The sequence below is a fragment of the Lithobates pipiens genome, unplaced genomic scaffold, assembly GCF_037356315.1.
Source record: "Lithobates pipiens isolate NorthernLeopardFrog02 unplaced genomic scaffold, aLitPip1_a1.2 Scaffold_16, whole genome shotgun sequence".
In the NCBI taxonomy this organism is placed as follows: Eukaryota; Metazoa; Chordata; class Amphibia; order Anura; family Ranidae; genus Lithobates; species Lithobates pipiens.
This window is the reverse complement of record NW_027507748.1, coordinates 567,716,985-567,743,109: the sequence shown is the minus strand read 5'-3', so window position 1 is coordinate 567,743,109 and position 26,125 is coordinate 567,716,985. Positions and strand designations below refer to the sequence as shown.

Genomic DNA, 26,125 nt, shown 5'->3' with positions numbered 1-26,125 from the left:
ATACATGAATCGAAATTCAGCCAGTTACTGTTGAACCTGCCAAACTTCGATCTGTGTATGGCCAAGTTTAGGCTATATTAATGCATAACCTGTTTTTTTTTTTTTTTTTCAAATATAAATTTTATTAATTTTCAAACAATGCCCAACATGGGCATGGACATGTCATACAACACAGAAGTGGGATGCATAACCTGGTTTTACCAGTGAATAGATAAGCAAGAATGCAGCAGTAACAGTATTGAAAACATTCATAGGAAAGGGACATTATTATGTAAAGTTTAAAAATTTACTTATTTTATTACCTTCTTTCAATATTGATGCCTAATAAGTTTTTGTGTTGCACAATATTTAAGTTTGCATTCTTTAACTGCTATATGGTAGTATCTCAAAAAAAAGTTTGACAAATTTGTGATTATTTGCATTCAGAAATGCAGAAAAATGTTGATGCTTGCACTTGCCCATCTTATCTCTATGTCTGCATTTGGAAAAAAGCAGCATTAGGTCAGTGCATTTCATGATTTTGCTTGTCCTAAAAAATATAATCTTAAAAATCTAAATATCCCTAACTGTGTCATAGCTAGAGTAAAACCACTGCTGCAAAATACATTTCAGGGTACAAAAATGACCACTACAAAGATACAGAATATATCTGTAGTATACAGTATGCGATATACATGTGGTCCTTGTTGCAGTGTACTCCTTTGTTCTGCCTTCTGAAGTTCTCCTAGAAACCATATTCGGTCAATTTCATGTTACTTTTTTGCAATCTACACTATCTTTTTTTTTTTTTTTTTTACTATTTATATAAAATCCTAATTACAGTATGTATTTAACATAAATTGCTGGTCTCATTCAATCCTTTAGGATCCCAGAGAAGGGATCCCTCCTCTTTATCGCTCAGCTTTGGGTTAAATAATAACTGGGAACCTGGCAGCTGCACAGGAGACTGCAGGGGGGTTAAAATATGAATACGACTTACGCAAATAACACTTTTTTTATGAGTTTTTATATTTTTTACCCACATACACAGTGAACTAGTTAGGAGACCCCTATAATTAGCTCACCATGGAGGGGTGGCCAACTTTAAGGGCAGATTCTTCACCTGTCAGAACCCCCTTCGGTGTACTATGGGTGGCTGAGAACCCAATACACATCAATGCTTTGGGCAGGCTATCCCTTTTTTAGGAGAGGTGAATATGAAGGCTGATATAAAAAAGTCTCAGGGGTAGCCACTGCAATTTGTGTTTGATGTAAATGTCCCAGTCCCCCCTCAAAGAAATCCATACGAATCCAAAACTGATATAGAAGCATTCACATGTCTTGCAGAGGAGATAGATCAAAACTGTACCGTTTTTATTGTCAGTGTAGACTAACATTAGTGTAGCAGGGGAAAGGCTAAAGCCCCCCCCCCTCCCCCCTTCCTTCCTTGCTATATTGATACTAGCCCTTAAGTATGGTTATTTCTAGAAAATGGGGGTGGTGGGTGCTTGCTTCTTTACGTGTAAATAAAATTAGTTAACCCGTGTAGTGCTGAAACTGTGTAAATACACAGAAAATGTACCTGCTGGTTTTAAAATCGGTATTTCGGACATTCAACGACTGCCACATTTGCCTGGTGCGCATTCATAGTATGAATACAGTGAGTGTTAATATGGTAGGTCATACTATGATTCTATCAGATGTGACATAGGCGAATAGCCCTATAGGCTTTACAACTGGATCCTTTTTAAATGGACCCCTAAATGTTTTTTTTCTTTTTAGTCAAGGAAAAAAAGCTTTCAGTGTACAATCTATAGCAGGCATCACTGAATGGAAGACCGCAGTCCTGCCTGGACTGCAGCATTGTCAAATAGCTGCCTAAATGTCCCCACCAGCCTGCCGCTGTCATTCTCAAGGCAGGGCAGAATGTGGGAGGTAGATGAAGGTGGGACTTAGCAAGTTAACAAGGGGGTGATTGGTTGCTAAGACATTGGGCAGTCAAAGCAACCATTCATCTGCCTTTAACATGAAAAAATGGGTAGCCCTTGCCTGTGCTTATACCATCCATGCCTCCAGCCCTCTGCCTGGTAGGACAAAGAAGGGGGGATGCTGTGATGTGAAGGGGTCTGTGATATGAAGGGGCATTGCAATAAACGGGGTAGGGGATACTATTTCTTAACCTTTTTTATTTAATCAGAAAGTTCAACAATACAAAGAACAGCCAAAAAGGACCCAAAAACAAGTCATGGGCTCACACAGCATAGATGGAGTATCATACAGTAAGAATACAGGCCTATATTCTATATATATATCAAGTGAGCACATATACAGATCTTGGTATGATTAGATGTACAAGGTAAAATGAGATGTACAGCAGTTGGCCTCTGGTGAAATTTCTCACGTTTTTCCAGAATATTTATAACAGAGGGTATATCCCCTCTATGACAAAGGTAGGGGGGGGGGGGGTTGAGAAATACAGAAAGTAGACCTGGGCAGGGTAGAGAGGAAAAAGAGGGAAAGGGCTCCACCTAGGAATGAAAAAAAATACTGCGTTTACATTGCTTGTATTGGGATGAGCATTTAAAGTCTTCCCAGTAGAACCATTGCTTAGTCTGGTCTCCAGTATTGTCTCTGAGGGCTGCAGTAAGGTCTTCCATAGTCTGAATGACATTTACCCTGCCATTACCCAAGTGTTGGGGGAGTAGATTTTTTTCCAATTACTTGAAATGCAGGCTTAGGCTACATTAAGAAGATGGATTAGCAGGGATTTTTTTATATCTATTTCTGGCCATTGGGCTTTAGGTGGAGAAGAAAGACAGTGGGGTCGTCTAGCAGGGCAAAGCCTATAACTTGTTCTATGATAAGGTCGGAATGCAGGGCACTCCCAAAAGATATGGACAAGGGAGCCAAGGTGAATGTTGCCATGCCAACAATTAGGATTCTGTTGAGGGAAAATGTTTGCAAGTGTTAGCGGGGTCCTATACCACCTGGCGACAATCTTATAGGATATCCCCTGATTTTTATCCACTTCCCACCCGCCATATAGCTGAATGATGGCTGAAAAATGGTTAAGTTACCCTGACTGGGTGTCCTATGATGTCCAGCAGGATAAGGCACTTGTGCAAGGGCATGCAGAGCGGTGATCGGTGGTGTGGTGTGTCGCTCTAACACCATCTCCTATCCTGGTAAAGAATCTCTTTACCATGTGATCAGCTGCGTCCAATTACAACTGGACACATCGTAACCAGGAAGTGCCCTTTATCGGCTTTCCTCAGTTCATGCTGACAATGCGCGAGTAGAGGAGAGCCGATCGGCAGCTCTCCTTACGGGGGGGGGGGTCTGCGCTGATAATCAGCGCAAATGATTATCAGTGCAGACTCATCAAGGATGCCCACTAGAGCCCACCCAGGATGCCCATTAGACCTCACCAGGGAGGCCAACCTGTGCCCATCAGGGATGCCAATCAGTGCTCATCAAGGATGCCAATCGGTGCCCGTCAGTAATGCCTGTCCGTGCCTCCTCATCAGTGCTGCCTATCAGTGCCCATCAGAGCTGCATATCAGTGCCCATCAGCGCTGCATATTAATGCCTCCTCATCAGTTCACATCAGTGAAGAAGAAATCTTACCTATTTACAAAATTTCATAACAGGTGAAAAAAAACTTTTTTTTTTATATTTCAGTCTTTATTTATTTGTTTAGCAAAAAATAAAAAATAAACCCAGTGGTGACCAAATACCACCAAAAGAAATCTCTATTTGTGGGAGAAAATATGATAAAAATTTAGTTTGGTTACAGTGTTGCATGACCTCGCAATTGTCATTCAAAATGAGAGAGCGCTGAAGGCTGAAAATTGGCCTGGGCAGGAAGGGGGTGAAAGTGCCCTGTGTTGAAGTGGTTATTAGAGATAGATGCATTATGCACGAAAAATAACATTCTGTCTTTTTGATGCTTGGTGAAGGAACGCTGTAAATCACGTTGCCAGGCAAGAGGAATTTTGGATCCCCGTTGGATACCACGCTCATAACCATACGGTAAGATAAGGAATGCCTCAAAGGTCCTTCCTCATGGCACAGTTCCTCGAAAATTATTAAGTGCCTCAGGAACTCATGTGTCTTTGGCAGAGATTGCAAAAAAAAAAAAAACGTTGACACCGGCGCCAAGTGTCCAATGACGAAAGGAACCAGTATAGTTTGCGGAGCGTCGGCCCTATTAGAGGATGAATAATGAGCGATCTAGGTATCTGTTGCCTGGCCCATGGATGTCCCAAAAGAAGGACAGGGGAGCAGTCTTGTTCACGTAGGACCCATAGTTTATAATCTTTGTGTCTGCACCAGTCGATTACCCTGGTCATATATACCACAGTATAGTAATAGGCTGGATAACCACAATATCAACTTGCCCGATTACAACTAATCCAAAACACGGCGGCAAGGCTGATAACAGGAAAGAAACCCTGGGAATCCATCTCTGCTTCGCTGAGGAGCTTACATTGGCTAACCGTAAAAAATCGGATCACATTCAAGACCCTGTGCCTCACCCACAAATGCGTGCATAGAGAAGCTCCGCAATACCTAATGGAGAAAATAAATCATTACACACCAAACCGCAGTCTTCGATCAGCCAACAAAAACCTCCTCCTCGTGCCCAAAGCCTGGTATAAATCCAAGGGGGATCGGAGATTCGCTGTCCAAGGGCCTCGGCTATGGAATGCTCTACCAATCAACATCCGCCTGGAAGAAAATCACCTGGCTTTTAGGAAAAAACTCAAGACCTTCCTCTTTTAGCAGATGATCAAAGCTCGCCACAGCGCCTAGAGGCGATTCAGTTCGCATTGTGCGCTATACAAGTATTTCATTCATTCATTCATTCATAAAGTAACCCCACTCCACCCTTTACCTTTGCCCTAGTCAGAACGCCTTTGCCTATCTGGGAAGCTCTGCCCTATTAGATAAATTTAATGAAGGCGGGCCGCAAAGATCTAAAAAAGGCACATGGAATACAGGCAGTGTTTGGAGGCTACAGAGCAGCCTTGGCATCACATAAATTTTTAACATATTGCATCTCCTAAGCCAAGAGAATACATTGTTGGTCCAGGAGCCTAGGTCTTTTTGGGGCAGGGGGGACTTTGATATGAAGGTAGGATGTAAAGGTGGGACTGAGGGCACTGATGTAAAGGGGAGGGACTGTGATGTGAAGGGGTGGGGGGTCTGTGATGTAAAGGGGTTACTGTGATGTAAAGGGGGGATAATAATAAAGGAGGACTGTGATGTAAGTAAGGGGGGGGGGGCTATGATGATGTAAAGTGAACTGTAATGCAAGGATGGGGGTGCCTGTGATGCAAAAAGGGGTGGCTGAGGGCTGTAGTGTAAAAGGGGAATGTAATGTGAAGGAGGGTCTGTGCTGTGAAGGGGGGTCTGGGATCTAAGGGGGTGACTGTGTTGTAAAGGAGCTGACTGTGATGTGAAGAGGAGCTGAGGGCACTGATGTAAAGGGGGGGTCTGTAATGTAAACAGGAGACTGTGATTTAAAGGGGGGCTGTGATGTAAGTGGGGTGGTAATGGGAAAGGAGGACTATGATGCAAAGATGGGGGGTACTATGATGTGAAGGGAACTTTGGTATAAGAATTGGGTTTACTGATGTGAAGGAGGGACTGATGTACAGGGGGAAACTGATGTGAAATGGGGGACTGAGGGCACTGACATACAGTGAGGGGGGACTGTGATGTGAAAGAGGGGATCTGTGAAGTGAAGGGGGGTCTGGGACCTAAAGCAGGGGCTGTAATGTGAAGGGGAAAACTGATGTAAAGAGGGGACTGAGGGCACTGATGTAAAAAGGAGGGTCTGTGATGTGAACAGAGTGGGTTTAGGATGTAAATAAGGGACTGATGACACTGATGTAAAGGAAGGTGGGGGGTGGTAATGTGAAGGAAGGGGGGACAGAGGACACTGATGTAAGGGCTCGTTCACATGTGTGCAGAAATCTGTTTCTCTGTACTAGAAGAACACATGTCTCTTTTCTGTGTGCCCTGTTTACACTGCAACAGTGCAGGCAGTGCAAAAAAATGCATAGTGTGTGCATTTTTCTGCAACGGACTAGCGCTTACTCTGTGCACAGACCTTTTCTATGCACCGCAGCTGAGCTGCAGTGTATACAAATGAATGAAATGTAACTTTGACATTACAGTAAAGTTGAAAGAAAAAAAGGTACACAGTGTTACACACTTGAATGCTGCATATGCCATGTGAAGGATCTGAGTCATAGCACAAACATAAGATTTGGACCTCCGCAAGAAGAACATTTTACTGATTGGACCTTGGTAAATTTTATTTCAATACTCCTGAACTATAGACTGAACTGGGAAAACCTTTTAGCTGCACTTGAGTTGAGGATAGGGAGATGTCTTGTTGTCCATTCTCATTATTATATCTGCCTATCCCTGGCCACTATAAAGGGAATCAGGCCTAGGGGCAAAATGCAATTTTCATTTTATTATTTAAGTGTTTTTTTTTTTTTTTTTACTGTTCTGTTTTTTCTGTCACGCTTATCTTTTTCTCTGCTAGGGAGCAAGAAAAAAATATATAGAACAATAGGCAAACAGAGTTGATACTATAACAAAGACAGAATCATTGATACATTTACCATCACTGTATGATTTAGGAATTTCCAGGGGTGCCTAATCCATGCGTCTGAAAGTGCTCTTTCACAGCAGCAGCCAGGGGGCTGTAAAAACAAGCTGCACCCACCCACAACCGCCCCCAGCCACCACCTAAATCTTCATATTACTGTCTGATAGGATTTTACACATGCTTCACCTGCAATACTTTGCTTCGTGTCTGTAGCACCTGTCAAACTCGTCAGTTTAGATCAATGAGACTGCACTGCAAACGTGAATTAAACATATTCCTTGCAGTTGTGGCTTGGTACCACCTCAGTCCACCTCAGATTGCTTTACAGAGGGCGGCAAGCTTACCATTGGTCTGAAAGACCTCAAAGAAAAAATGACAAGCATTTCAATAAATTTATGGATCCTTGCCAGGATTTCTAGGTTGTATATTGTGTATCAATGCATAATGCTCTCTTTATGCTAGGTGTACATGTAATGCACACAAGGGGTTTTTAGTTTGGAATTCTTGGCCACCAAGCATGCAATTTAGAATAATACTTAGATGTTGTAACTGGCAAATATTGACTTTTGGTGATTGGTGTAGCAGTTGAAGTAAAGGAACACCTATGTGAAAAAAGGAAACCCTTTGCAGATGCTGTAAAATTGACAGGCAACACTAATAAATATGATTTCATTATGGCCCTGTTCACCCCTGAGCGTTTTTCGCTCAGCTCTGAAGCTCCAAAATGCCCAACAAGCAAAACTCCATTCATTTCAGTGGCCCCTGTTCACATATGTGCATTTTATCACCTGAAGCAAAATGCCTGAGGCCGCGTACACACGGGCGGACTGTTCGCCCAACTTAGTTCGTCAAACAATCCGACAAACAGTCCGCTCAAAATTTGCATGAACGGACTTGACCACACACTATGAACGAACAGTCCGCTGAAAGCGTGCGCGATGACGTGAACGGCACGTACGACGGGACGAGAAATACGACGTCCAATACACTGCAATGCAACCTTCGCCATGTAAATCCTTTCTGAGCATGCGCGAAACTTAGTTTGTCGAACAAGCCTACACACGAGCGGACTGTCCGCTGAAACCAAGTTTCAGCGGACTGTCTTACGGAAATTCCGAAAAACGTTGTTCGTCAGACTGTCCGCTGAAACAGTCCGCTGAAGCCCACACACGAGCGGACTGTCCGCTGAAACACTGTTCAGCGGACAAAGTTGGGCGAACAGTCCGCCCGTGTGTACGCGGCCTGAAAGTTTAAAAAGTACATGAGCTTCTTTTTTGGCAGATTACAAGCGTTTTTGGCCCAATAGACTTCAATAGAAACTCCTGACTTGAGCAGAAAACCTCTCAAATAGCAGCTCTCCACCTCTACTTTTCTCTCCCTCTTCTCACCCCTAGTGCTTTCTATTGGCGAAACAAAAATGCTTTAAAAAAGCTGCAAAAAAAGCTTAAAAAATGCTAGTAAATCAATACGCTAAGGTGTGAATGGAGCCTGTCTGCACTAAAGTCTTCATGTAATGTTTTTCTCTTCAGCATGCAGAAGGTGTGAGTAATATCTATTCCATTACCACTATGGATGCTGGAACACTCCAACAACATGAGTCGCCTCTCACAGTCAATGAACAGGTATATGTTATCATTGTAATTTTAGCTTAGAGTATATTTAAAGGCAACACTTTTTTTTTTATTTCCCTTTCACTTGCTATGTCTACGGGTCAGAAATGAAAGGAAATATCTTGAATGGGATACAGAGGGCAAAAAAAAGGACTTTATTTTGTAACATACTCTGTACACAATGGAAAGAAGGCTTTTTTAAATTTATGGTTAAATAGTGTTCCGTCATCAGTATTGAGGGTAGATTGTATTTTTCACAAGACAAGCACAGTTCAGTGTGTATTGTACTTTTACTTTTCAATAACTGAATTTCTTTCTCATCAATCGAGGGACACACGGACACAGGAAGTCATTCTGTATACTGTCTATTTATACTGCCTCCTTCAGGAGGATTGGCCACTGGCAAAGAAAAATATTGTAGGCCAGGACAAAAAAAAAACTCCTCCTATTCCCAGCATATCTCAATTTTCTAGCAAAGCAGTACCAAGAACATGATCATATTCACAGTGTGGTGGGACCTGTGGACCTCAAAGGACTAACCAAAAGGATTTTACAAAGGGTACAAAAATCCTATTTTATTTCTCATCCATTGAGGAACGCAAAAAGTCATATTCTGTCATGACTACTAAGAGAAGTTCAACTGTGGGATGGGAAACAGCAACAACTGCTAACAGGCCCAAAAAATAAAAAATAAACAGTAGTAGGTACTAACCTCTCCTACCTCCAGCATGCCTCTTTTTTTGCTAGTGTCCTAGTTGGATGGACAATTTTTCTTCAGTTCTGCTTAGAAAAGTCTATTCACATTTTTTCCCCAGCTTTTGTTGTTAGGGGCCTGTACTGCAGTCACACAAGACCATGTGGCCAAATGTACCTAATTCCATGCGGTGCTGACCACAGGCTAAGTGCACTTCTGCGCCTTCCTCTAGAGCAGCCTTTCTCAACCTTTTCAACACAGAGGAACCCTTGAAATAGTTCTCCGGTCTCTGGGAACCCCTGCTAAAAATAAGAAATCTACAACTCATAATACAATAGTGTGATGGTCATTGGGAAGAATGGTCCTTACACTTGTGGTCATTGGGAAGAATTACCTCCTTACAGATAGCTAAAAAGATCAATGGTGTCAGTGGGAACTTATCTGAGAGGCAGATATTGCCCAATGCTGAAGGAACCCCTAGCAAACTTTGGAGGAACCCTAGTTGAGAATCACTGCTCTAGAGAGTCAATCTCTGATCTCCCCATGGCCTTAGAAGAGGCTGGGTCACCAGTTGCAGCGTCCATCCCTGACTTTGAGTCCCCTCAGTCTCTCTATAATAAGATTTTGAAGAATTGCGATCTCCTGCGATAACCTCAGATGTGCTGTTTCAGTTCTTATGAATGTGGTACATACTGTTCTGCATCTGGAGGATTAGCTTGCTGTCTCCAGCTGTGAGCTTTGAACTTCTACAGCTGAAAAACCTTCCCACTACACCTGCTTTTCAAGGTATTCCTCTATGCAGAACAAAAGCACCCTGAATGGTTCTGGATCTGACCTAAGCATTCTTTGATATGTTACTGGTTGAAGTTGAACCCCCCTTTTCCAAGCATAATGATGGTTGCAGATTCATGCAGCTCCTTGGGTACTTCGTGTATCAGAAAGCCTGGTGTAGAGAGGGCCTTCTTCAGTTTGCAGGTTAATCCCTTACCTCTGTCCCTCTCCAGATGTTTCGTTTTTTGGCTCCAGTGTCTGCCCTAATAACTTCTCATGGCATCTTCATTGTGGGAGACTCATTTAACGTTCTGTAAAAAGAGAAGTTGCTATGGGCCGTAGTGGATGTCATTCCCCAAATGCATCATGCTTTCACCAGGGTTCCCCATCCATCTCCCTTTCATTAGCATCAGTAGTTGAGGGACAATCTCTCTGAAGGCACGTCACCTTCTTCCATCTCTTTTATTTCTACTTCAGCCCCTTTTTTGGTTTTGAGGGCTTTATTCCTTAACAGGCTTGTGTGCCTGCCTCTTTGAGATGTTTGAGCAACCTCCCACCCGGTCCATGATCCAGTGCTCCCTTCCATGTTCAGTCAGTCTTCTTTGGTTGGTGGCTATTATTTTCTTGCCTTTTGGGGAACAGTTTGATTATTCATGTCTGTCCACTGGTCATGTTGACAGGTTTTCCTATTAGGCAGGGGGTTCCACCTCATCCAGTGTCAGTTTTGGGTGTTGGCATTTCAGGCGGCTCATGGCCAGCAGGCAGTCTCTAGTTTTTTGGGGGTTTTTTGTTGGGCCTGTGGTCTTAATAGCCTGTCAGTAAAGAGTCTTTAAGGTGTATCTAAACCCAAAAACAAAAAATGATGGTATTGCAGATTATTATAGCAGCCTGGGAGAGGGAGAAGCAGCACAAGGATCCAATCAGTTGTTGCAACCATGCTTATTGAGAGAAAACAGTGTAACAGAGAGATAAACTCATCAGTGTGTTGCTTCTTCTTTCACTGTTCAATCACATCCTGGGGAGAGAACAGCATTGCTTATCTGCAACAACTAATAATGTAGGATCACTTTCATTGCCAGACAAGCTGTGCTTTGTGGCATAGCTGTGGAAATTTCAGAACTACGCACCAACACAGGTTGAACTGGATGGACTGTTGTCTTTATTCAACCTTACCAACTATGTAATTATGTAGCTTCCTTTGACAGGTAAAACAGCTCCCATATATGTTTTTCATCTGTGTATTTAGCTTAGGGTTAAGCTTTAAGAATAATAAGGAGAATGTTTTATGCCATTAGTTGTTTAATATATTTGTCTTTCTAAACCTGTCTACAGGTGATTGTCATGTCTGGACATGAGACGATTAGGGTGCTTGAAGTAGGCGTGGATGCACCTACGCAATCTGAGGAGAATGGAAAGCCTTTGGACCCTCCGGTTTCTGAACCCACATCTACTAATGATCCACCAAGAGAGACTGTTTTATGTCATACGGATAATACATGTGCTGAGACTACAGGTACAAAGTTTTTGTTGAACAAATGGATAGAAATAATCCAGCTTGTTTACATTCAGATACAAACAGCAAATATATTCTTTTATGTATTCTTTTTATTCACATTGAATGAATTGGCATTCATTTTCCAGCTCAGCAAATGCACAATTAAGAAAAAATTAATTTTAGTAAATTCCCAACAGTGTTTGTTATAGGTATGGTTTAGGAAGTTTTTTATGCTGCATTTGTGGTGCACCTTCCTGCATTTTCCCATTTACGTTGATCCAAATGGAGTCTTTAAAGAACACAACATATCTGAGATGCAGCTTAACCACTTGCTTACTGGGCACTTAAACCCCCTTCTGCCCAGACCAATTTTCAGCTTTCAGCGCTGATGCACTTTGAATGACAATTGCGCGGGCATACAACACTGTACCCAAATGAAATTTTTATCATTTTTTTCCCACAAATAGAGCTTTCTTTTGGTGGTATTTAATTACAGCTGGGAGTTTTATTTTTTGCTAAACAAACAAAAAAAATGCAAAAAAAAAAATCATGTTTAATAGTTTGTTATAAAATTTTGCAAACAGGTCATTTTTCTCCTTCATTGAAATGCGCTGATGAGGCGGCACTGGTGGGCACTGATAGGCACAGTTAAGGCGACACTAAAAGGCACAGATAAGGTGGCACTGATAGGCACAGATAAGACAGTACTGATGGGCACAGATAAGGCGGCACTGATGGGCAAAGATGGGCACTGATGGGTGGCACGGATGGGTGGCACTAAGGGACACTGATGGGTACCACTGATAGATGGGACTGATGGGCACTGATAGGTGGCACTGATAGGTGGCTCTGATAGGTGGCACTGCGGGGCACTGATGGGCACTGGTAGATGACACTGATGGGCACGGATATGTGGCACTGAGGTGTAGCAATGTTTTTGAGGCAGATTGTGGGCACTGATAGGTGGCACTGTGGGTACTGATGTATGGCACTGTGGGCACTGATGTATGGCACTGCTGGGTGGCACTATGGGCACTGATGGGTGGCACTGCTGTGTGGCACTTTATTAATCATCTGGGGGTTACTGGCAGGAGGCAGGTGGGCACTTATATGCTGGCCGTGATCGGCTTTTTTTTTCTCTCCTCGCGAGCGCGAGGAGGAAAAATAGCCAATTACCGGCTCCGTTCTATCACATGATCAGCTGTCATTGGCTGACAGCTGATCACGTGGTAAGGGGTCGGGATCGACCCCTTGCTCGGATCCGTGATCAGGCGAGTCTCATAGACTCGCCAATCACAGAGCGCGCCACACGAGCCCCTCAGGGGGCGCGCAAGCCGCTCGTGCACGGGACGACGCCAATAGACGTAGTCCCGGCAAAGCAGGTCCGCGCTGTAGCCGTCATTCGGCTATAGCGCGGATCTCAAGAGGTTAAAACATTCCAGTCCAATGTACATAAAATCACGTAGAATATAGCAGAATAATGTCTCCTGCTGTGTTCTGTGCGCATATTCCACTTCCACGGGTGATTCCAGATGCCTGTGTTTTCTACCTTCTAGGTTATGAATATTTATCTATGAAGCATAGAATCTGAAGGCTATATAGAACAGACCAGGCTTATTCAAATTAGTTTAAAATGCTCATGTCTGTGATCGGTTTTACTGTGTGATGTGTGTTTAGTTGTATATCTTGCCAAATACATAAGAGCATTGGACTTTAAAGATTAGTTCTTCTCAACTGCGGCTCTGACTTTCTAGTCTTAACCACTCGTAAATGTAGAAAGTTGTGTGAATTTGTGCAGGGCATTTCCGCTATGCCGTCCCTAGATACTCCCAGGAATACAGATTTGTATCAATATGGCATGGGGACCTTCTGGCCCTTTAGCCATAGGCAGTAGTCTCCAAACTGCGGCCCGGGGGCTGAATGTGGCCCTTTGCTTGCCTTTATCTGGCCTTGGGGGCACTATTCTTCCACTAATACAAGACACTATTCTGCCAACTGACATCAACAATAGGGCACAATTTCTCCCATTGAAACCAATGATGGAGCACTAATCCTCCCAATGATACTAATCATCGGGCACTATTCCTCCCCCTGGTGATGTTTACTCCCCCTGATGTCAGTAAAAATTTCCATTTCAGCTGGCCACAGTCAGGCCCTCCTACAGTCTAAAGAACAATAAACTGGCCCTTTGTTTCGAAATTTTGGAGACCCTTGGCCATAGGGATAGCTGTCATATGCTGTAAACTGTTAGGGTAAAAAAATAGGAAAGACTAAAGCAGCCCAAAGCTAATGTTATGAAAACACAAGATCAGCACTATGGACAGTGCATAAGATGTCCAGTAGTGACTTTCAATGAATGGTAAATTAGAATCAATATTTTCACATATATTGACTCATATTTGTGTTTAATTGTGTCAAAATGTATGTGATCCTGCATACATTTGTTTTTTCTTTAGCAAACTTTGAAAAGTTTGTAATCTCAGCAGTTGCTAATTTCACTTTTTCATGCTCTTCAGCCAAAAAGATACCATAGTTAAAACAAAATCTCGAATTACTAGAAAATATTTTGCCCGTCAAAAGATTTGCATATCTGTTCAGCCAATCCTGTAATTTACACAGCCTTGCTAGACAATAGGACCAGGTCGGCGACCTGATTTTTCTTTACTATAGTTGGACAATACATTTACAGATTAACTATGATGATTTAATCTGTAAATAGCATTAACACAGCATTTTTATAAGTGTCCCCTGTAACATAGATGTATTATGCATTGATCCTATCAGTCTTTATTTTTCCACTTTCTTTTACAGAACAAGCAGTCCCGCAAAAATAGGAAAAAATCTGGTTGGGACAAACATATAATATGCCAGGGGGTGCTTACAACGGTCAGCTTTTATTCATGTGACTTTTTTTCAAAAGAAAAAAAAAGTTGTTGCCGTATCTACTTAAATATTGTAAGGTGGAGTTAGGCTTTAATTAGTTTGTCTTTTTTTAACTGCTGTATGTTTTCATTAAAGACTGGGTAACAACACTACTGTGCATCTTTATCTCCTTGTTTAAGAGGTTGTTCAGCCAGTAAAAAAAATGAATAGTCAGCAACTACAAATACTGTAGCTGTTGACTTTTATTAAAAGGACGTGAGCAGTGGATGCGGGAAGCCGTATACACAGTATATACTCCCTCCGACACCAAGGAGCTCCTGTCTGGCAGTTTCCCCTTTTCCGGAGGGGAAGCGGTTAATCTACTAATCTACCGTATATACTCGAGTATAAGCCGAGATTTTCAGCCTCTTTTTTGAGGCTGAAAGTGCCCCCCTCGGCTTATACTCGAGTCATCGCTGTCTGCCCGCTCGATCAGCGTGTCGAGCAGACAGACAGCGGCCATTCTATTCAAAAGCCGCGCCTCCGGCTCCGCCTTCGCCTGTGATAGGCGGAACACTGAATTTCCCAGCAGCCTGTGTTCCGCCTATCACGGACATCGTATCATCCTCGTACTACGGACGAGGATGATACGACGTCTGTGATAGGCGGAACACAGGCTGCTGGGAAATTCAGTGTTCCGCCTATCACAGGCGAAGGCGGCGGCGCAGCTTTTGAACTTTACAATGGCCGCCGACGAAGAGGGCACGGGACGGCACGGCACGGGACGGGACGGGACGGGGGCAAGGCAAGGCACGACACGGGACGGATGCAAGGAGGCAAGGCACGGCACGGCACGGGACGGAGGCAAGGAGGCAAGGCACGGGACGGAGGCTCGGGACAAAGGTAGGCTGGACACACACACACACACACACACACACACACACACACACACACACACACACACACACGGAGACACACACAGGGATGGATGGATGGATGGATGGAGACACACACACACAGGGATGGATGGATGGATGGATGGAGACACACACACACAGGGATGGATGGATGGATGGACACACACACACACAGGGATGGACGGACACACAGGGATGGACGGACACACAGGGATGGACGGACACACAGGGATGGACGGACACACACACAGGGATGGACAGGCATGTCTCACCCTCGGCTTATACACGAGTCAATAAGTTTGCCAGTTTTTTTGGGGGTAAATTGGGGGCCTCGGCTTATATTCGGGTCGGCCTATACTCGAGTATATACGGTATTTGCCTTCCCTTGTTTTTTCCCTCCCATCTTCATCAACATGCTAATTAAATTTTTTAAATAAAACCATTAACAGTTTCATTACATATTTTATTTTAGACCCAGTACTGTCATCACAGTAATGTTCCCCTATATGCAGATCATGGCTTGTGGGTGGGTCCAGCAGGGTGCCATACAAATGCATCCTGAAAACATTACAGCACCCTTCCTCAGTATTCCTCTTTGCCCTGATACCAATAGTAGGCTAGCTTTTGGAAAGATTTATGCAAATATCAAAATGCTTTATGGGTGGATGTCAGTCGACCCTAGTTAGTGCCCACATGTGAAATTGCGCATTCATGATTGAAAAAAAAAACAAATCCAAATAATGAAAGTGGGTGCCATGGATAATAAGGCTGGGGAGGAAAAAGCTAGACGATTCTGCATGTCCTACCAGAAAACCTTTTGACTTGCGTAAGATTACAGTGCACATCGTGAAAAGCTCAGAATGTGCAATTTGGTCAGAGGGATTTCAGTACAGGAGCATAGCCTTTACAACTGTGCAGGGCCGAAGGTAGGGCTAGAGTTCAGCTTTAATGATTATTTATTGAAAACCTTTTCAAGTTCAGCTTTAACCTAAAATAATGATACAGTACAAGAGTTTTGCCCATGCGCTGTTTCTTCATTTATAACCACCAAATGTTCATATTTACAACTGGACAGACTGAAAGAGTGCAGAAACAAATATTTATTTGAAAAAAAAACAAAAAAAAACGACAGCAAGCACCTAGCTGTTTGGGAGCGTTTTACCTGTTCTCTGTAGGAGCAAATTTTTCCTGGTATGTTAAATGCTTGCTGACTACTTAATACTGTGTTTTGTCATTTTTTATCACATTAATTGAATGTTTTGTGTTTTTTTTTCTACCTCCCTGTTTGATGTGTTTAGTGAAGTCTTCAGCTGGATTAGTTTCACCTTCTTTCCCAGCTCTCTTCACTGCTGCCTCAAGCCAACCACAGCCCACTCTTGCATCATTTGCTTTACAGGCTGCACCACAGGTGAGGATTTGAACAGATGCTTAGGGGAGTAAGAAGTTATAATGAGCATGTAGTGTACCATCTTAGAAATATTTAAAATATTTAATTCAAACTTGTGGTGATGCTAATTTACTTTTCTTAAAATAAAAGCCAGGGCTTTTTTCAACAGGAACGCAGTCCTGGCACCTCCAGCACTAGGATTGCACTGATACTGTTTTTTTTTATCTGCGAGTAACAGTACCGATACTTTCGGTCAAGTACTCACAGATACCGAGTACCGATACTTTGCATGAGTCAGATTTGCGTCAATACAAATTAAAATTGCCTCAAATCGCATGCACGAGAGAGGGGGAAAGGAGAGAGGGGGAGGGAAAGAATTGGGGGCAGGGAGAGAGAGGGGAGAGATAAAGAGGGGGGCAGAGAGAGAAAGAGGGGGGAGAGGAAGAGAGAGGGGAGAGGGAGAGAGAGGGGGCGGAGGGAGAGAGAGTGGTAGAGGGAAAGAGAGAAAGGGGACAGAGGGAGAGGGGGCAGGTGGAAAGAGAAGGGGGGCAGGAAGAGAGGGGGCAGGGTCTGGTCAGTGCTCACTTACTTGGATGGTCCCGGGGGCCTAACATTTTCAGTCAGCAGCTTCTCTTTCAGTGTGGCTGTCGGCTTCACAGATGCAGCACACAGGCAGGGAGGGAGGGGCAGGAGAAGTCATGTGTCATGCTCAGGCATGCTGGTGGTGGATGGAGCAGTGTGGGGATCTCCACCTCCCAGGACAGCTGCAGCTCCCGACCCGGGTGTCACCCGAACCCAAAGAGGACAGATCGGTAATCGAAGGAGGGGTAGGAGAGGAGCAGGTGAATGGATCTACGGGTTTTACTCAGTCCCTGCATGTTTGCGGCTGGAGCAATGTGGTGCAGCATTTCAGGGGGCATCACAGCAGCCCAGCTCAGTCTGCCCCTGGTGTCACCCCTCTTGCGAGTATTTCGAGATTGCGAGATTCTTTGCAGCGCGATTCGCGCCCATTCATTTTTAATTGACATAAATTGCACAGCAAAGTATTGGTTTCGATATTGGGAGCATATAAGTGAGTACCAGTACTCGTTTAAATGCTTGGTATCGGTATCGGTGCATCACTATCCAGCACTGAATGTAGTAACAGCAAGGGGTGCTGTGGTGTGCTGGAGGGGTTATTGATGCAGGCTGCTGGAGAATCTTTTCTTGATGGGGGGGGCACTATTATTGAGGGAGGGGTCTATTGTTTCTGGGGTTGTCCCATGCTGCTGGGGGGTCAATTGTTGGTGGGAGGGATCTACTGTTGAGGGAGGGGTCTATTGTTGCTGGCTGCTGGAGGGTCTGTTAATGCTAGCTGCTGGGAGATCTACTGTTGGCTGGCTGGTAGGGGTTGGACAACAATAGATCTCCCAGCAGCCAATGCTGGCTGCCAGGGGTTTGTTCTTCCTGGAATGGATTTGTTGTTGATAGGGGGTATTTTGTTGCAGGGGGTCTATTGGGGGATCTGTTATTGTGGGCGGGTCTATGGTTGCTTGGGCGGGATATTGCTGGTTTCAGGGGATCTACTGTATTTTACTACATTTCCTATTATCATTAACAAATTTCATACAAATTACTTAGCACCACAAAATAATACTTGATACTGTTTTATTTAAAAGGGGTAGTACTGTGAAGTGGGTAGGGGGTTGGGACCAAAGGACGGAACTTGGAGATGGGTTGGGGGCGGAGACAAGGGGTGACTTGGGAGAGAGGAGTACCTGTACCTATTCTCTGAGAAAAAAAAAAGCCCTGATAAAAGCTATATCTTAAGTACAGGAAATATAACTCGTATTCATAGGCCATGGGATATATGCTACTACTTTCAGATGATTGGGTACTGACAAAAGCTTTTGCTAGTGCCTCCCAAAAAAGCATATCTATATAACCCAGTTGTTTGCTAATGCCCTTAGATGATAGACCAGTTTTCCTCCAGGGAAGTATTTTTCTTTTCTAAACCATTAAAAAATGTCATCTTGAACTTTTATCAACATCTAACTGTTATTGCCTTGCACTACCTAGCAGTTTTCTAGATCTGTTACCATTGGTGTATACCTCAGCGATTGTGGGGGGTGGACTGACAATGTTTGCTTTCATTCACTGGATCCTGCATTAGGTTGGCACAAAGTAGAACATGTGAAATTAGCTGCAGTGTGCTATACAGCTCCAGGCCATGATCCATTTCTATAGTATCCAGACCCCTGAAGACCCCTTGGGGGTATGCCTAACATAACAGCCAAAGCCTGGACCTTTTACCCTTTCGCTTGCAGAGCTGTTTTTTCCCACATGCTTAAAAAAATATTTTAGGCCTGAAGATTATAATAAAACCCCCAAAACATTAAATACTGTATATTTCTGAACACAGGCACCCTAGACAAAGGTGAGTAAATAGATACCCAACATGTCAAACCTTAAATATTTGCATGCGCCCATGAAATTTCATCAGTCATCAGTTTAGCATTGCTAAGGTGGTCTGGTGGTAGAAATATTGCTCTCATTCGGGCATGCGTGGCCTAATGCAACATGTGCATCGCAATCAACATTTTCATGCATAGTTGCCCCCAACGCATGTGTTTATGTTCGTACGTGCATATATGTGGGGGTGGGGGGCCTCGAAGAAAACATTTTTTTGGGGGGGGGAGGGGGAGGGATTTTATGTGCTTGGGTGTAACTTCAATTTTTTACAATTTAAAAAATATATATACATTTACCTAAAATGGAGTTCCACTTGTATTTCAGTTTATTCAAAGTCAGCAGCTACAAAAAGTGCTGCACTCTCCTAGTGGCCAGACAATCTTCTGGGACCTGTGATGTGTCCCAGAAGATTGCAGAGAGGGAGGGGCAGCCTAGGGGGAGAGGAGGAGTCGCCTAGGTGGCCAGAAGACGGAAAAAAAAACAGATACCCACTCCCCCATCCAAAAAAATTGCAAGCCAAATGTGGCATGTAAGGGGGTGAGGAGTGCTTAAAGCAGAAGTTCAACTTTTGGGTTTAACTTTGCTGGGCTTTTTTGCCTTCCCCGAGATCAACTGTGGGTATAGAATTGTGTATTTGGGATTGCATGATTTTCTTCTCTCTTTTATTGGTTGAACTGGATGAACTTGTGTCTTTTTTTTTCAACCTGACTTACTTATGTAACTATGTATGTACCTTTTCTGGTGACAGGTTCTCTTTATTGAGATATCCAGGATGTTTCCTGAATGTCTCCTCCCCGAAAGTAAAGCAATGACGATCGTATTGCAATACATTCTTTCCTGGCCATGCTAGCTGGGGACACTGACAGGCGGACCCATGCTGATTTCCAGGTCAGTAACAGGGAGGGGAGGAGAGCGGATATGTGTCCCACCTCTGTACCTGGCGCCACCCGCTATGTCAGTCCCAGGTTGCCGGTGGGTGAGACTTCTACATCTAACAGGTGGCAGTCTCCTTGTCAGATTTACACAATGTGTTAAAGTGGTAGTAAACGCTTTAAAAGATACACTATGTAAACAATATTAGAATGTATCAATTTACAATAAAATGGGAACTAAGGTTATGCCCAAAAATCGTTCTTACTGTAATTTTTCCTTTATATTCCAAATGTTCATCCTGCGGCGCCTTAGTAACTGTGGTCTTCCGTGTCTGTCTCCTAATTTACTTCCACCTGCAGTGGCTATTCGTCTCCCTAATCCCACTCATGTGCAGTAATAGCGGTAACCAAGCCTCTTCTTCGTTTCCGGTTACTACGGAAGCAAAGTCTAGTGAATCCTCTTCTCAATGCAGAGAAAGTATAAGAAAGTATCGCGTGATGCCGGGGCCGACGTTGACACTAGGAAATTACGCAGCCCCGGCATAGACCCTGTATTTTTCCGGCAAGGTCTCTGCTTGCCGGAAAAATAGGACATATACGACGCATGCGTGGGTGACATTAGCCAGAAATATACAGAATACAGGCAAGACAAGCAGGCAAGGAGAAATTGATATAGCGCAACTAATTTTAAAACCTGCAATTGTCCATTTAAAGAAAAGTCGTCAGAATGGCTATATAACTGCTTTAATAGCCACCCATTATGGAGATGTTAAAGTGATACTAAAGCCTCATTTATTTTTTAATAACAAACAAACAAACATGTTATACTTACCTGCTCTGTGTAATGGTTTTGCACAGAGCAGCCCATATCCTCCTCCTTCTCGGGTCCCTCTTTGGTGCTCCTGGCCACTCCCTCCTGTTGAATGGCCCCGTAGCAAGCTATGGGGGCGGCTGAGCCGCAGCTCCCTGTGTCCATTCAAACAAGGGGCTGTGGCCCGGCCTGGCCCCACCTCTTCTCTCTGCTCATTGGCTCACTGACTTTGATTGACAGCGGTGGGAGTCGATGGTTCTTCGCTGCTGTCTCAGCCAATAAGGAGGGAGAGGGACAGCCAAGTCTCTCGTGCAACATCGCTAGATGGAAATGGGGCTCAGGTAAGTATTAGGGGGGCTGCTGCATACATATTTTTTTATCATAATGCATAAAATGCATTAAGATAAAAAATATTCTGCCTTTAGAACCAATTTAATACTTAAAATGTTTTGATCTCTGCACTTCTTGGGGTCAGTGCCATAATTTCTGACTTTTGACCTTAATCTGCACAGCAGAAAGTCTTTCTTCAGAAGCTTTCTCTCGTCATATATTATACAGCACTCTCTAGCCCCTCAGGCACTAAACTTAGTTACTATGACATTGCCCTTTGTGTGCTGAGTTCAATTTTCACCCCTGTAGTACGGGGGAGAAGAGTAAAACTTCCTTCCTGTGTATCACACTACAAAGGCTTGAATTTTGTTCTGTACACTATGTTGGACATCCATAAAGAGTAAATAAAAGGCCATAGACAGGCATATCATCCATCTATTTTGACAAATCTCAAATAACTATCCTTTTCAAATAAGCTGGGAAGCTACATATCAACTATTTACACTATTTACCCTTACAATGCATTAGATGCAAAGCAACCAAAATTGCTTTGCTTATTTAAGGTAACACCCTGCCACAACCTGTCAATTTCAGGTTGCTTTTTAGGGGTCAAAACTGCTTGCAGGCCTGTAATACGAATAAGCTCTATGAATATTTCACATATGCATATCATTGTTTAACATAATTATGCTGCATAACTATGGGAACTTCAAATATGTAAAGGATAAGTTCACCTTTTGTAAAAATAAAATAAAAAAAATACATATCTTTTTGTAGGTAAGACACATAGCTGCAGCCTGGCCCCACCCCCTTTCTCTCCTGATTGGCTGACTGACTTTGGTTGACAGCAGCGGGAGCCAATGGCGCCACTCTGCTGTCTCAGCCAATGAGGAGGGGAGTCCCAGGCAGCCGAGACACTCCTGCAACATCGCTGGATCTAGAGGAATCTCTGGTAAGCATTAGAGGGTCTCTGAGGGGCGGCTGCTGCACACAGAAGGCTTTTTATCTTAATGCATAGAATGCATTAAGATAAAAAACCTTCTGCCTTTACAACCACTTTTCGGCCAGGTTTCCCTGTATATTGACACTTTTCCTTGCTTTTTGTCAGGAACCATGAAACAGACAGAGACAGAAGTACAATCTAATCACACTTGTTTATTAATAAAAATAAAAGGTAAATAGGAAAAAGTGTAGTCAAGCAAGCCAGAGTCCAGTAGCCAGACCAGGTAGTCAGCCAGTCCAAAGTTCATAAACCAGATCGGGTAATCGGCCAGTCCAGACGTCAGGGATCCAAGGAGAGCAACTGCAAGCAGGATGGAAGCCAGGAGGGATGTTAGCAAGCCAGTCTTGAAACAACAGCAGGAGATGGTTCCTAGTGATGTGACCAAACGTGAAAGCAATGGAGAAATGAGCTGGAAGACTTTAAATAGGCAGGCCAGATGAGCATCATCGGAAACAGCTGGTAACTGGAGAGAGAAGAGAGCTGGCAATTAGCCGACAGCTGAGCGGCCAGCCCAGAGGAGGAAGGGCTAAGCCAGCACTGACACTTTTAACAACATTATTGGCTGGGCATAGGACACTGTGCTGTTTAATGGGAAGAGGAATTGGGAGTTATTCACTTTATTGTGGTAACCCTTGTCATTTTGTCTCTTCCAAGCACATACAGTTTTGAATTTGCCAGGTTTTCCATCCTATCTGGACTTTATCTCAGAAGAATAACGTAACTGTCTCGTCTCCTAGAGTATGGGTGCCACCCATCTGTTCTGCCAGGAGTGCACACAGTACGGAACTTTTTCTCCACACATACAAAACCCCATCTACACTGCAATTCTGAAGGCTAAGTACTCCACTGGGGACCCCTTAATGGCAGATCGCAGATGCAAGGCAGGTGGGACTGCTGGCTTATGAAGAACACAGAACACTAAGGATTTTAGTTGCTCTTTTGTTGACATAGTAATGTCCTAAACATTACAAAGCAGGGAAAACTTCTTAGGATTTTTTAGAGGTTAAAAGGCAATTAAAGTAACCAGCATTTTTTTTTCAAAGTTATGCTATGTCAACGGGAACCTGTAAAAAACATAAAGTAAGTGTTATCCCGATTTGGTTGCAAAATTGTAAATGCACTCTAATGCCACGTACACGCGTTCGGAAATTCAGTCAGCAAAAGACCGATGAGAGCTTTTGGTCGGAAAATGTGATCGTGTGTATGCTCCATCGGACTTTTGCTGTCCGAATTTCGGCCAGCAAAAGACGCATGTTCTCAATTTTTCGGTCGGAAAAAGTTCCTATCCGAAAATGCGTTTGTGTGCATGCAATTCTGACGTGCAAAAACTCTTGCATGCTCAGATTCAACTACGAGACGGAAGCTATTGGCTACTGGCTATTGAACTTCCTTTTTCTAGTCCCGTCGTACATGTTGGACGCCTCCGCGTTCTTGACGGTCGGAAATTTGGTGTGACCATGGGTATGCAAGACAGCTTGGTGAAATCCCGTCAGAATTCTGTCAGGAAAACCATCAAAGCTTTTTCCGGACAAAATTCCGATCGTGTGTACAGTGCACAATGCCCCATACACAGGATTTTCAATTCTGCTAGCAAAAGACCGATGAGAGCTTTTGGTTGGAAAATGTGACCGTGTGTATGCTCCATCGGACTTTTGCTGGCCGAATTTCCACCAGCAAAAGATTGAGAGCATGTTATAAATTTTTTGATCGGAAATTCCAATCGTCTGTTGCAATTCCGACACGCAAAATTCCTACTCATGCTCGGAAACAATTAGACGCAGAAGCATTAAACTTAATTTTCTCGGCTTGTAGTGTTGTCACCGCGTTCTTGACGGTCGAACATTCAGCAAACTTTTGTGTGACCGTGTGTATGCAAGCCAAGCTTCAGCAGAATTCTGTTGGAAAAACCATACAAGATTTTTCTGACAGAAAATCTACTCGTGTGTACGTGGCATGAGGTTGCTTTTTTGGTTGCCATTAGGTCTGTTAGATGGATTTCTAAGTTAGCAGCTCTCTTGTAAAAAGCCTTTCCTTGTGTGGAGACCATAACTTTTTATGTCGTCTCTTCTCTCCACTTCGATGAGGACATTGTCCTCCCTTCCCTCTGCCCTGAAACATGACAAGGAAATCGCCTTACATTGTTTGAATGTGAGTAAGGCTTTTAGAGTCTACTTTGCAGCCACAAATTCTTTTAACAAGTCTGAGGCCCTTTTTATTCTACCTGGAGGTCCTCATAGAAGACACTTTGCTTTCCACACCACCATTGCCAGGTGGATCAGACAACTATGCCTTTAAGGGAAAGGTTCTTCCCTTTCCTATCAGAGCCCGTTCCACCAAGGCTGTGTCACTGGGCATAAGGTTCGGTGTATGTACCTGGCCAGGGGGGCTTCGGGCCTTGGCGGGGGGCTACGCTGGCTGTCAGGGTCCTCGCTCACTTTCCCTGCTTTTTTCCTGTCACAGTGTGGTATTCAGGCTGTTTGCCATGAGGGGAGGCCGCTGCGCGGGCCGCGGCCATTTTCCTGTAGCCTTATGCAGTGTATATGCTGTCAGACATTTTCTAGAAGGTTTGGCGGCCATTTTCATGGTGATTTTTTTTGCTAGAATGGCTGGCTGCCATTTTCTTGTAGCCTCAGCACGGTTTACCTCTAGTGCTGGTGTCTGTATACTTCAGAACAGCGAGGTTTTTACTCTGAGCACTTCCTGACTGACACAGGGCAGAGCAGACGGTGGCAGCACAGCCCAGTACTTGGTCAGGGTGGTGAGTCCTGCGGGGGACCCCTTAGTCTGCAGGCAGCTAGGAGGGTGGGATTTTGTGTACCTTGCCTTAAGCCCCTGAGTTGTGGCAGACAAGTGAGGGTCAGCATGGTGTCAGAAGCCGATGCTTCTTCCCCAGACATCCCTGCTATTGCAACCGGCTCACCTGCACAAAATGCAGTGCCTATGGACACTTTGTCGGCAGTCCTGGAAACCTTTGTTGCCAAGGTGGAAGTGGTGTGCGGGCGCAAGGGGGGTAAATAACGCCCCCCCCCCCGTCTTATGGGGAAAGCTCTGATTCAGACTTGGCCCCGCGGTCACAGGGTGCCCCTGTTCTGACATGTCAGAGGATGCAGACCAGGACGGTTTGGACAGTGAGAATGACTTTGTATCTGGGTTAGAGTAGGAAAAAGCGCTAGTAGGAGCACTTATCACAGAGGTGCGGGATACCCTGAAGATACAGAATGCAGCAGGGACATATGCAGAGGTGGCAGTCCCTTTTGGGTCCTGCAAACCAGCCTGCACGCAATGTGTTTTCGTATTTCACTTTCTGATAAGTTCATCAAGAAGGAATGGGGAAGTCTGCCTTTTCAGTCCTGAGAAGAATGGCGGTCTCCTGAAAAAATTGAAAAATGGAGAAACCCCCTAAAAGTGGGACTTTATAGGTACTACCATATTCACATACGTAGGAAAATATATATAACATTTTTTATTATACAAAAAAATACCTAATTACAATATCACAGAAACATATAAATAATCAAGGATGCATACCAATACACAAGAAATCATGGATAGGTGTAATGGAGTAACCCAAACCCAACGATGTTTCAGAAATGAGTCGTATTCTCCTTCATGAGGGGTTTTTTCAGGTAACACCATATCTAAAAGATTTATACAAGGAAATCAGCCAAAAAAAATCACAACTAAGATTGTATGTTGTAATGCCATTTGATAGTACAATACAGATACTTACATCCTAAGACTTGGGTCCAGACTTGGATGCTGCACTCTGCAGGTGAACTCTGACCTCTGATCTTCTGGCAGTGTCGGGGTGACTGGGATGGCTCACTTTACAGATGACCTCTGACCCCTGATCCTCTGGTGATGGGATGACCTCTAGAAGTTCTGTACATGTGTCGGGCAATGAGCGGTGTGGCCGTAGGATCTTTTCAACCACTTGAATCGAGTGCCTAATAGGGATACATCCTCCAGGCGGTCCATTTGCAGAGGGAGTGTTCTCATAGTGGCGATATCTGGTCTCTGTGATGGGATCAGTCTAGCTGGTAAGCGGCAGTAGTGTTGGTGGTGGAAGCCTGTCTCTGCAACTCTGATGACACTTTTTCCTTTATTGGTGTGGTGTGTTACACATTGGAGACTACAATCAGAATCTTTGCTGATGGGGAATATGGACTAACATTTGAACACATATATTTTTGGTCTACTTTTTGTTCAAATATTGTTGGATATATTTATTTATTTTATTTTATTTATTTATCTATTTCACATGGTATTTTTGGATCATCTTAGCGCAGCTTTTTTTGGAAAAAACTAGTATCTG

General features: G+C 43.8%; 1 protein-coding gene across 1 annotated transcript in view; it reads left to right on the top strand.

The window, feature by feature from the left end:
* The window catches only part of POU6F1 (POU class 6 homeobox 1), a 212,480-nt gene that overhangs the window by 64,530 nt on the left and 121,825 nt on the right, over window positions 1-26,125 (top strand). The window contains exons 3-5 of the mRNA XM_077483683.1: window positions 8,137-8,229; window positions 11,015-11,195; window positions 16,255-16,364. Of these exons, the coding sequence (XP_077339809.1) occupies window positions 8,176-8,229; window positions 11,015-11,195; window positions 16,255-16,364 (345 nt within the window). The 5' untranslated portion in view covers window positions 8,137-8,175. The remainder of the gene's footprint in view (window positions 1-8,136; window positions 8,230-11,014; window positions 11,196-16,254; window positions 16,365-26,125) is intronic.